Raw genomic sequence first — 12778 nt, forward strand, 5'->3', positions numbered from 1 at the left:
TATATATAGAGCTAGGTTGTTAAAGCTAGAAATTTATTTTTCCGCTTATTGAATATCTATAAAAAATTCAGCTTTTTTTTACTGACAAGAAATCTTTCTCTACCAATAATACCTAAGAAAAATATCTTTAAAAAAACTTTTTTTAATGTGTATTTATTTTTTGAGAGAGAGAAAGAGAGACAGAACACAAGTGGGGGAGGGGCACAGAGAGAGAGAAACACAGAATCTGAAGCAGACTGCAGGCTCTGAGCTGTCAGCACAAAGCCTGATGCAGGGCTTGAACTCAAGGACTGCAAGATCATGACCTAAGCCAAAGTCAGATGCTTAACCAAACGAGCCACCCAGGCACCTCACCTAAGAAGAATACCTTAATTTTTTATCAAATTATAGAAAAATTATATTAAATGCCCAATGGAATTAAATTAAAGCTATGACTCTCAGGCTATTTTACTTTATTTTTAAAGTCATATATTTTGACTTACTTCTCTAGAATTATAATATATCTCTGAATAATATAATCTTTATAATAAAATAACACAGGACACTGCTATTCAGGTACAAGACAATAAAAGCTTAGAAATCACTTATTCAACTGAAGGAGCCTAGGGAATAATAAAAATTCAGATTACCTTGCTTCTCATTCTAAGTCATTCTACCAATGAGTAACAGAATTCATTTCATGTGAATTTAGAGTCACTTCAAAGTATACCAAAAAGACCATACTGTTGGAAGTTCAACAGAAGAGGACAGATATTTTGTCTGAATCCACATGGAAAATAAAATTATAGAAGCTATTCATATTACTCAGGCCAAAAAATATTCTCAGCCAAATCCTCACCACTATCATTATAATCATCATCACAATCAAGAAGAGCCCTTACTGAAGCAAGAACCAAACAGACATATTTAGCTTTGGAATTTGAAAAAAAAAAAAAAAGACTTTTGCATGTTTTACTTTAGTAAATACTTCCTTTTTCTGTATATAAAATTCAGTTTCACTTAAAAGGGAAATTGTAAACCCAGCTTCATTTAAAATTCAAGCTATTGTCAAAATTTTAGGCTAAAATAAATCTTTAGGTAAAAAAAATTTCAACATTACACAAGAAAGGAGTCTTACAAGGTCTACAGCACATTTAATTATTCCATTATTTTCCAAAGTGGACTTTTGTACAAAATTCTGCACAATGTTAACAGATTTTGATCAAAGAGAATTTGGAAAATGCTGTCAGGTCACCTTACCATGAGATCTCAGCTCTTTGAATATCCAGGTAAAAATTGTCAATCTCTGCATTAAATACGCAGGAATATATGTTGAAATACAGCCACGAACGAGATGGGAGGCATCCCAGGCAGAGGGAAGATTAGGAGCCAAGATGAGCAGGTGGGAAAGCATAAGGCATCTTTGAGAAACTGTAGGGAAATTCTGGAGTTGCAGAAGACAAATCTGGAAATGGAAGCCAGAGCCAGACTGTGGACGTTTTGAATTGACAGGCTAAGTAGTTCAGACTCTTGAAAAAGTCAGTCATCACCCCCTGAACGTGGTCATTTAAGAAGATTAAATGGCCATAAATGGGTAGCCTGGTTTAGAGCAGGGAAACTACGGGAGATGGGGAGTCCAGTTCGAAGGCCCTAGCAAAGATTCAAAAGTGAGATTAAATACGAATGGTGAAAAGAGATTGCAGAACGAAGACCGAGAACAAGATCTACTGGAAAAGAATGAGAGGAATGAGACACAAGAGCTCCCCAGGATAGTGACGGTGACTTTAGTGGCCAAAGAGAGAGAATCTGTTGCAGTTTCTCTGTGGGTGGATCATGTTCTGGAACCGCCGCATGTCTTGATGTAGGTTTTCTATCATATAAGACCTACCACTTGTCACTACACAGTTAATTTCTAGTCATTCTTTAAGAATTCTAGCTTAATTGTCATCTCTTCTTTCGTAAGTCAGTTTTGTACACTTAGTATCTTAGGTATACAATTGCTAGTACACTTATGGTGTGTGGATGTGTCTGTCTCCCCAGTTGGGATGGCAGCTCCCAACTGAAGTTAGGGACCAAATGGGTCCAGTTTTCACAACTAGCACAACAGTACATAACAGAAGCTCAACGCTTGTTTGGTGAAGGAGCATACCCAGGAACATTAGAGCACTGATAAGCCTAAAGACACACAGAAATAGGGACACAGATAAAATAGAAGGCTGGAGGAAAGTTTGTTTTATCAACATGTTGGAAAGCCAATGGAAATAAGATTGAAGGAACTAATAAAAAGGGAAATTGATGAGACAGAATTCCAGAGTACAAGAGAGGCTGTAGCAGGTAGAGCAGGTGTGGAGAAATCACCCTCTTAGGAGTCCAGTGCTTTCTACAGTTTTGAAAACATGTCTCATGCCCTTCTATTTCCTCACCTTAGCTTCTTGTGTTTCCACTGTCAAGAATGCCATCCCATCTTCAGCCTCAAGTTCAACATCTACTTCTGCATGTTTAAAGCACAGATCATATGTAGCTATCCCATGAGAACCTTCTCTGGTTACTTATTTTTCTAATATATATATATATATATATATATATATATATATATATATATATATATCATATATATTACATATGTGTGTGTGTGTGTATATATATATATATATATATATATATATATATATGTATATCATCTCAAGACCACCTACATAAAATCCACTGAGAGTGATGCTTATGGAAATTTCTCTTTATAGACATATTCCATGTAATTAATAATGAATGGATGATAGAATTAGAATCATCATTTTACAACTTGAAATGAAGTAATAGATTTAAGCAAATGATCATCGATGGTTACAAAAATCATTAGTGGAAAAAAGTGAGGTACTTAATGATGGATGGATCAAACAGCTATTATCTAAACCCATTTCTCAAACTTAAAGTCATAAAAATAGAGGCAATTAGACATCATATGCCTCTTTACACAAGGGTACAATGTGCCTTGTATTTTTGCTAAGAAAAAAGTATGAACTTGAATTTGTCTAGATCTCTATATGTAACAATCAGTTTAAAAGAAATACAGAAGACAGAGGAAATGAGAAAAGACAGTATTGGATTACATTTAGCAAAATCCTGAATATGTCTAATTTTTTCAGCAGATAAATTGCAAGAAGTAAACATAAGGAGGGAATGAAAAACCTATAGTTGAAATATATATTCAAAGAAACTTAAACACGTGTCAACCAAAAGTATGGATATGTATGTGTGTATGTTTAGAGAGAGCAAGCACATGCATGCACTAGTGGGGGAGGAGCAGAGGGAGAGGAAGACAGAATCCTAAGCAGGCTCCATGCCCAGCATGGGGCTCGATCACAATCACTGGACCCTGAGATCATGACCTGAGCTGAAATCAAGAGTCAGTTGCTTAGTGGACTGAGCCACCCAGGTGCCCCAATAATGGATATTTTGGACCCTGTTTGAAATTCTCCATTTTAATCATTTTAAAATGCAAGTTCCTGGGCCCCACTCAGAACTATTGAATTAGAATACCTGAAGGAGAGGCTGGGTATCTGCATTATCAAGTTCCAAAGTGATCATTATGCACACTAAGTTTTGGGAATCACAGTCCTAAAACAGTTTATTCCATGTCCTTGCTCTTGACTGAAAAATACAATAAATTATGGATACATGCCACACCTTTAAAAATAGAAACTGAACCTTGGATCTCTCAAGGACAAATATTTTATATGCACTCAGTAAATACTAGGGATGTTAGTCAAAATATTTGTTGTTGTTTAGTCTGAATAAATATTTTAGGTCTAGATTATAGAAGAGTTCCCCACACATTCCAAGATATCAGATCCATTTGGCATCAGGAGTGTACACCTTCTCACAGTTGTGAGCCACAGTCAATCCTCTGACCAAGTGGAATCTCTTTCTTAGTGGATTTAACACTCCTAATTCTTAAATGGCCAAAATCTTCATACCTCATGCAACAAGGATAAATGCTAAAAGGATAAGAATAATAGCCTCCTCTTGCATAGAGAGATGGAAAGAGAGGATTATAGTAGCATGCATAGACTATCCAAACTGATAATGTATATATATGGCCCTTTAGGGAAAAAAAATGAAATGTTTCTATATGAATTACCTCTCAACTTAGCCTCTCAGAGTTTTCGTTTATTTGTTTGCAATGGTCCATTTATTAAGTAATCACTTTGACTTTCCTAAGAGGGTATTCTTTGGAAAAATGTAACCTTTTAATGAGAATTGTTTTCCTAAAGTCCTAGTTTTCGCTAAACCTCAGAAATCTTGAAAGAACCCATGGGGCGCCTGGGTGGCGCAGTCGGTTAGGTGTCCGACTTCAGCCAGGTCACGATCTCGCGGTCCGTGAGTTCGAGCCCCGCGTCAGGCTCTGGGCTGATGGCTCAGAGTCTGGAGCCTGTTTCCGATTCTGTGTCTCCCTCTCTCTCTGCCCCTCCCCTGTTCATGCTCTGTCTCTCTCTCTCCCAAAAAAAATAAAAAAAATAAAAAAAGAAAGAACCCTATAACAGAGTCTGTCCAGTGCTCTCCTTTTGCCACTATCTAGTTAGGTGATTTTGAATAGGTCACTCTTTTTACTGGGTTCTGGCTTCCCCGTATGTGTAATTCTAAAATAAATATCAGCCTGCTTTTAGATCTTCTTTAAATTCACCTACAGTTTTATGTGACTTCTAGGAAAAAAAAAATATTTTACCTAACATTTAAACAGAAAACAACCTTTCAAGAAAAAAAAAAATGGTTTCACCTCAGCATCTTAGATGACAATAAATAAGGCTAAATGCATACATTCTGTTGTGAAGGTACAAATCTAGGAATAAGAAAGATTTTTCCCACTCGGGCTTACCTGCTTATGAGCGTGATCGTAAGAATTAATATGATTGTCAAACTCCTGGTGCTTGTGATACTGCTTGTCACATAATTCACAGTAAAAGTTTGCTTTTACATCTTCCAGGGCCTTTGCTGTGGACTTCTCCTTTTCTGGAAAGTCCTTTAAAGGAGGAAAAAATGTTGGTTATATTTCTCTCTCATAGCATAACCAGATCTCACATTAACCAACTGGTTATTTAAATTTACTATGACTGAAAGAATATGGTGAGGCTCATTATTTTTATTTATTTACTTTTTTTATTTTGGAAATTCATGGCACACTGGAAATAACTTTCAACTCAGCCTCATTCCTAACTTATCAACAAACACAGAATGAATTCCCCCAAAGAAGCCCACAGTTGCAGCTTGGTCATTCTCTTTCTTGCCATCCATTTCCAGGTTGGTCTACTGACTCACCTAACTGAAAGAATCACCACAATTTCCTCTGCCAATCCAATGGCTGATCTCAAACACAAGCCTCCACTATGTCCTTGAAGCACCCATTACTCCAAGGCCTCTCTACTATAATATTTTATTGGGACATTGATGACATTGTTTTATATCATTCATTTACTGCTTCATGTGTTTTAGCCTCACTGAAACTGTCAGTGTTGGGACTTGCTATTCTATGCATACAATGCCTATTCCCACCTTGTCAAGTTGATGAGCTCCTACCCCTTTCCCAAGGCCCAGCCCTTTGTCCCCTCTGGAATGCTTTCCCATGGCTTTATCGGAAGGACAAAGTGCCCATTTCGTTTCTTGTTACCAAACACATCCATGAACATTCATAAACATGTCTTCTTCTGATATTATCCCTTACGTTTCTGTTTCACACAATTCCATCCTCAGCCACTGATCTATCTACTCCATACAGTCTCCGTGGATAACCTCCATTCACACTATAGCTAGGGTCATATTTATCTGCAGTCTCTAACTCCAGGCTAAGCTTCTTCGAGAAACATCAGTTCATGCTAGACACGGCCAATGGGTTTACCACATAGTTTTCAAAACCATTACTCTTATAATTTTGACTGTGCTTTATCACAGACAGAGTTTTGGCCACATCACTCCCCTGCTTCAAATCCTCTTGAACATAGAGAATATAGTCGGTGGTATTGTAACACCACTGCGTGGTGACAGGTGGTAGCTACACTGGCGGTGAGCATATAGAGATGTTGAAACATTATGTTGTACACCTGAAACTAACATAACGTTGGGGGTCAATTATACTTCAATTAAAAAAGAATAATAATCCTCTTGAATTCTCTTATTTCCTATAGAATAATAGCGATGAATACTTACTGAGCATAAGCTATGTGCCACGTAGTAAGCTGAGTATGTGGTGAATTATCTCACTTACTCCTCACACCAACCCTATAAAAATAAGTTCTCTTTTAATCTACACTTTACAGAGGTATCAATCAGCACTTAGAATCACACACTCAAATCACACACTCATGGCCACTGAGTAAGTGGAGGGGGGATTTGAATTCAAATAATGTATGCCTAGCGCCCTTGTTAATAAACAAGATGCTTTGCTATCTCCCTTGAGGCCAGTCCTCTTAATGTACCATACAAGCTCCTCCCTACCTCATCAGCGTCATATTGCATGAACCCATGCTCCCATATTACCCCCCTTAATTCTATAATCAGACGAAGTCACATGATATTAGATTATCTTTTTTCATGTCTATGCCCATACATCCTCTGAGGGCAGGAACTGTTTTATTCAACTTTGTGTCCACAATGCCAAACAATTGTCTAGTCCAGAGTTACCTATTTAGTATACATTACATAAATTAATGGATAATAGTAGCCTACATATTCACACCTTCTGCCATTCTGCAAGTCCTCTATTATCCCAGTGCCTAAAGAAAAGAGTGACTGGCACATAGAGGGTACCAAATAAATATGTATAAAGAATGAAGAGACAGGGGGTGCTGAGTGGCTCAGTCAGTGAAGCGTCTGCCTTCAGCTCAGGTCCTGATCTCAAGGTTTGTGAGTTTGAACCCCACATTGGGCTCTCTGCTGCCAGTGCAGAGCTTGATTCAGATTCTCTGTCCCCGTCTCTCTGCCCTTGCTCCACTCACACACACACACACTCTCTCTCCCTTAAAAATAAATTAATAAACTTTATAAAAAGGATGAAGAGACAAAATAAAGGATGGACTTTAGTTCTGTTTCTCTAACGTGACTAACACTCTATAGAAAGAAATCAGGCCATTAACCTGAATCACAGGACCATTGCCGACCAGATAAGAAAGCAAGCAAAGGGAATGTAGGCAGATCATCACAGGTTGGGCAACGTGACGGAGCAATGAATTTAGACATGGGAGCATAATGATTCAAGCCCAAATATAAGAGGCTAACACAACATGGCACAAAAAGCAAGCAGGATGGGAGTACCATTAGCAAACAACAAAACTAAACCAAATATCTGGACTGTCTATGTAAGAGAATTAAAGTAGCAATTTGGTTACATTCTAGGCTAATGGGGGATATAAAAACTACTGACAGGATGTATCCAGTAATGAGAACACGGACTTCAATTTCAGGACAAAAACCCAGTTGCTCAAAAAATTGAAATAATGGCTTGTTAACGTAGTCACTTGAGAACTGAGGCAGAGGTGTAACACTGAGGTAGAGCTCATTCTTTTGAACCAGTAGCCTTACAGTTAGAGGCAACCATTATTTCTCATCCCATCTTTCTCCAGGGATCATTTTACATGTCCTTTACATGCCCTGTCTAAGTTCAAAGACTGGGACTAGAGACTACTTAGGTTTACCCACAGTTTTTCTTACACGATCACGACACTAGAATAACAACCTTAGAAAAGTGACCATGTGCCTTGGATATGGAAAACCTCTGCTTCAGTGATCAGAAGTGCCTCGGCTTCATTAACTGGAAGTGGGTGGTAACTGAGAATTCAGGGGAGCTAAAAATAACCTCTCATGTTATTCCCGATTATGTGGAGGATTTTTTTTAATGTTTATTTATTTTTGAGAGACAGAGCAAGACCGAGCATGAGCAGGGGAGAGGCAGAGAGAGAGAGAGAGAGAGAGAGAGAGAGAGAGAAAGGGAGACACAGGATCTGCAGCAGGCACCAGGCTCTCAGCACAGAGCCCCACGCAGGGCTCAAACCATGAACCCTGAGATCATGTGACCTGAGCCAAAGGCAGACCCTTAACCCACAGAGCCACCCAGGCACCCCTATATGGAGGATTTTTATAACAACAGCTCAATGACTAGGGGTGAGGCTTCTGCAATTACTCTTGGTATCTTCATCTACACAGCATTTATTACTAAAAAATACTTTAATTATGACATTAAGTGAATTTCATTGCAAAATTTATAATTATAAGAGAGTTACCAACATTTAAGCCATCTCCTGTGAATGTCCACATTTCACCTTTATCAGACTAAACTGCATACCCCATTTCTTAATTCATTTTTCTTGCCGGGAAATGGTGCTGCTATCCCCATATTCCTTCCTTCTAAGGAATTAATGATATTCCCCAGGGCATATTCTAGTTCCCTTATTAAGAGAGGAGGAATACATATGTGGGAAATAACTGCCATTAGCATAGCACACAGAGGTCACAATCTCGGGTGTCTATCAAACCCAGAAGTAAGAGCATAAACTTAACAGCAGGTAATTGGGGGTCAGAAGTGGGGAAGCTGAGACCTGAGAATGAAAGTCTCAGGCAGAAGAGAATATAAGTCAAGAGTTGGATAGGGTGAGAGGAATCACAGAGGAAAAGAAAAAATAGTAATAATAAGGTTTGTTAAGCATCTTTGGCAAAATTGGAAACTGTGGTTGGCACTAGATCTACTTTTAGTAAAAGAACCATAATCCAGTGGTCCATGTGTGAGGTGGGCCTGTTCTCTAGTGTGAAGTTGAACTGTCCATGGAGAAGGAGCTGAGTTGGTCTAGCTGTATGTACCAGAAGACTGGAGGGCAAGGGCTCAGACTAGCAGACTAGTAAGGAAGGTATCGTGTAGTGTAAATCTACCAGCTGAAAGAGGCCACTGATGTTCAGTAACTTCATGAGCTCTAGAAAATCAGGCAATGGTAAAGCAGGGAACATTATCCACCGTGTCATGCTTCTTCACCCATCCAGTCATTCATTCTTCCCTCTAACCACACACTCATCCGACTAACCACTAAGTAGTTATACATTCAAGAATTGTTAAAAAATAGAATTACCCTCTGATCCGTTAATCACACTAGCTGGTATTTACCCCCAAAATACAGAAGTACTGAGTCAAAAGGATACAGGCATTATTGCATATTTACACTGAATGCCATGTTTATTGCAGCATTATTTACAGTTGCCAAATAAGCAGCCCAAGTGTCCATGGACAGATGAATGGATAAAGAAGATTCATACATACATATATACACATATGCGTACATACATTCACACACACACACACACACACACACACATATATATAATGGAATATTATTCAGTCATAAAAAAGAATGACACGTTGCCATTTGCAACGATGTGGATGGAACTAAAGAGTATAATGCTAAGTGAAATAAGTCAGTCAGAGAAAGACAAATACCATAAGATTTCACTCATGTGGTATTTAAAGAAACAAAACAAATGAACAAAGGAAAAGGAGACAAACCAAGAAACAGACTCTTGACTATAGAGAATAAACAAAAGGTTACCAGACGGGAGGTTGGTGGAGAGATGGGTGAAATAGGTGAAAGGGATTAAAGAGTACTCATCACGATGAGCACTGAGTAATGTAGAGAATTGTCAGATCACTAGATTGTACACCTGAAACTAACACAACACTGTATGTTAACTATACTGGAAATAAAATTAAAAACATATAATTCTATCATTGCCTTGCTAGTTATTCAAAGTTCTCTTTCACACTTTGCCTAAAAGGAGGCTTTAGAAGCTTATTTAACAGAAAAAAAAGTAACATTTATGAAGTAAAAGAAAGCCTCGTGTTAACCATTCTCAATGATTCATTAAAAGGTTGAAAAAGAATTATAAATTGAATATGACAGTTATCTTAACAAGAGTCATTTTTAAAACATTAGGTATTGCCAGTGGGCATTTTATGTTTCAGTTCAATAAGAATTCTGTAGTAATTAATTACTTTTAATAATTAATATTTTGGGTGCAGGGAGGGAACATGGACTTTTTCACACCAAAAATTTACATTCATGCAAATAACAGGGACATATCTAATGTGGCAAGAATTCTGACTAAAGTAATGCTTTTAATTGGAAATATGGCTATTTTGCTACCAAATTATTTTATTATCGTAATGATGATTACACAGTAACACCCACTGAGCATTCATTGTAAACTGGAAATCTGCTAAGCACTTCACACTTGTTAACTCCCTTAATCTTCCAAATAACCTGATGAAGTATTATCTATTATTATTCCATATAAAGGTATGGAAGACAAGGCACAAACATGTTTAGAAACTTGCTAATCACTGAAAAGCAGAGACTAAATTAAGAATCAGATCTGCCTGACTTCAGAACTATTAATCACCATGCTAAAGGCTGTCCCAATTACTTAGGTTTTATCCAGTTGCCACAAAATTTCAAGCTGCCTCTGCTAACATTTTGTGGATTTGGGATGATACCAAGGCCCTAGCTCCCAGAGAGTGTAAGAGGAGTAATTATAATTTTAAAAATCTATTAAGTTCTTGAAGCTGAGAGATAGGCACTAGGAAAATACAAGGTGGTAGTCTTGTTTCTGCTGGTTGTGAATATGTGCCCTGGTTATTAAAAAGGAAACGGAAAAAATCAATTGCTGCTCTTCATATCTCCTTGATGGTAATACCAGCTCAGAGCTTTGAGGATTGAATTCATATTCTTTGTATGAAAGCTCACATTTGACCTTTCACTATTATGTGTAAGAGATTGCTTTAAGAATTCTAATATTCTCTAACCTGTTCTATTATATTGTCCCCAAATAAGATCCTGCTTCAAAGACAGTGCATTCCCCTCCTCTGATCAAGTGGCTGTCATGGATTCGGAAAACTCTTTTGGTCCCCATTGTCTTCCTGAATCTTTGCAACAGACTGGATAATGGAAAACTCACTGTAGGGGGTTTTATTCATTGATTTATTTTATTTTTGTGATAGGGAAAAAATATTCCTTGGAGACTGACTAGCTTGAATCTCAGCCTCTCTCTTATAGAAGTTTCAGTTATTTCAGTATAAATTAAGGAGAGTAATGAGTAGCTTGCAGAACTGCTGTAAGTATAAAATGAGTTTATTTTTATGGAAGCACTTAGCATAATGCATGGCAAAAGTAGAACTTGATGTCTAGATATTTTGTGTGTATATGTAAACATGGATGCATCATTGTATGCATGTGACACTAGGAAATTATTTTTAAAAATACCATTCTCTCATGAGTCTACAAAGCAACTTTAATTTTCTGATGGAAATTTGAGCAAGTGAGAGGAGCCCATCTCAACCTCACTCGACCATCTCATCTGAAAGCATGATCAGTTCATGCTAGTCAATGCAAATTTGGTTGATGCAATTAGGAGATTCAGAGGTTTTTATCTCATGATAATTGTTTAAATTTTGGACTATTTTGGAATACCACACACAGTCAAGAGATCATCATATGCACTCATACTTGAACATTAATATTACTAATATTGATTTTCCTAAAGATGTCACTAGTTTCTTTATAAAAAGAATGCTCTTTGCATTATAATAGCATCTACCATGGCACTTTTTATTTAGAAAAACTCAATAAATACTTGTTGAATAAATAAAACTCATGAAATAAAAGGCAGAGAATGCCATTCCCACTACATAATAGATAGCATGGCCTGCCCTGGCAATTTAAGTCATATCATGGAGAATGGAACTGATGAAATGATGGCAGATCGGTATGATCCTAAACATATGAGGTTTTAGGAGTTTAGAACAAGATATATATATATATATATATATACACACACATTTTTTTTTTAATGGAGAGTCTAAGGTCTAAGGAACTCAATGAAGGATTATCCTAAAGTAAGGAAGGGTAGTTCTGCACACAGATTCACAACCAGAACTACAGATTCTTGACTTTCAGTACTCATCTGACCTTGCCATAATCAACTTTTCGCTTTACAATTCATTAAGAATCTGGTAATGGGTTACCCGACTTGGACTAGAAAATGACCAGAGTTATACCTTTCCATCAGTGCCCACGTAGGTGTGATGTCAGCCACTTCCTAGATTTGAACGATTTTCCCTTCTTATTAATAATTCATTTCAGGTACCCAGATTAGAAGACAAATACAACCACATTAAATATATGAACTCTTGCCTCTGTGTAGCATGTTGTGGAGACAGTTTGGCATCATTTCTAATTTGGAAAGAAATGACAAATTTCTGACTTACTGGCAAAATGGCAGAGTGAAGATTGCATTTCTGATCATGAAGTAACAATTAAATACTTAGGGTTTGCTTGTATAACTGCTTATTTTGGAAAAGCTTCCTAACTGGCTGCACTTGAACAGAGACTATTTTTGAAAAATACATGCATTTCTATTAGAACCACTGTTCATCAGCATTCTACACCACCAACTACATCTTCTTCAGCATATATTAATATACTTTTCTTCCACCAGAAAAACAATTTAGAAAGAGAGTAAGGCAGTCTCAGACACACCCTAAGATAATCATAACAGTAGCTGTTGCTTCATTGCTTACCTACGCTTGTCCACCATGAAGGCAAAAAGGGGGCCGGTATAATTTCCAGATTGCTTATCGATTGAATACAGGTGCTACAATGTACATGTTTTAAAGGTCATGAAATGGTTTGCAGAGGTTTTTAACAATCGACGAAATAGTAAAATACACAAAAGCTGATGAGCCTTGCTGGACACAATATATTAGCTCATCAAG

The 12778-nt window shown here is 37.3% G+C and overlaps 1 protein-coding gene across 1 annotated transcript in view; it reads right to left on the minus strand.

Moving 5' to 3' along the window:
* The window catches only part of ZNF804B (zinc finger protein 804B), a 512004-nt gene that overhangs the window by 94344 nt on the left and 404882 nt on the right, over positions 1 to 12778 (minus strand). The window contains exon 2 of the mRNA XM_058725168.1: positions 4853 to 4996. Within this exon, the coding sequence (XP_058581151.1) occupies positions 4853 to 4996 (144 nt within the window). The remainder of the gene's footprint in view (positions 1 to 4852; positions 4997 to 12778) is intronic.

This window comes from Neofelis nebulosa, chromosome 4 (assembly GCF_028018385.1).
Source record: "Neofelis nebulosa isolate mNeoNeb1 chromosome 4, mNeoNeb1.pri, whole genome shotgun sequence".
Lineage (NCBI taxonomy): Eukaryota > Metazoa > Chordata > Mammalia > Carnivora > Felidae > Neofelis > Neofelis nebulosa.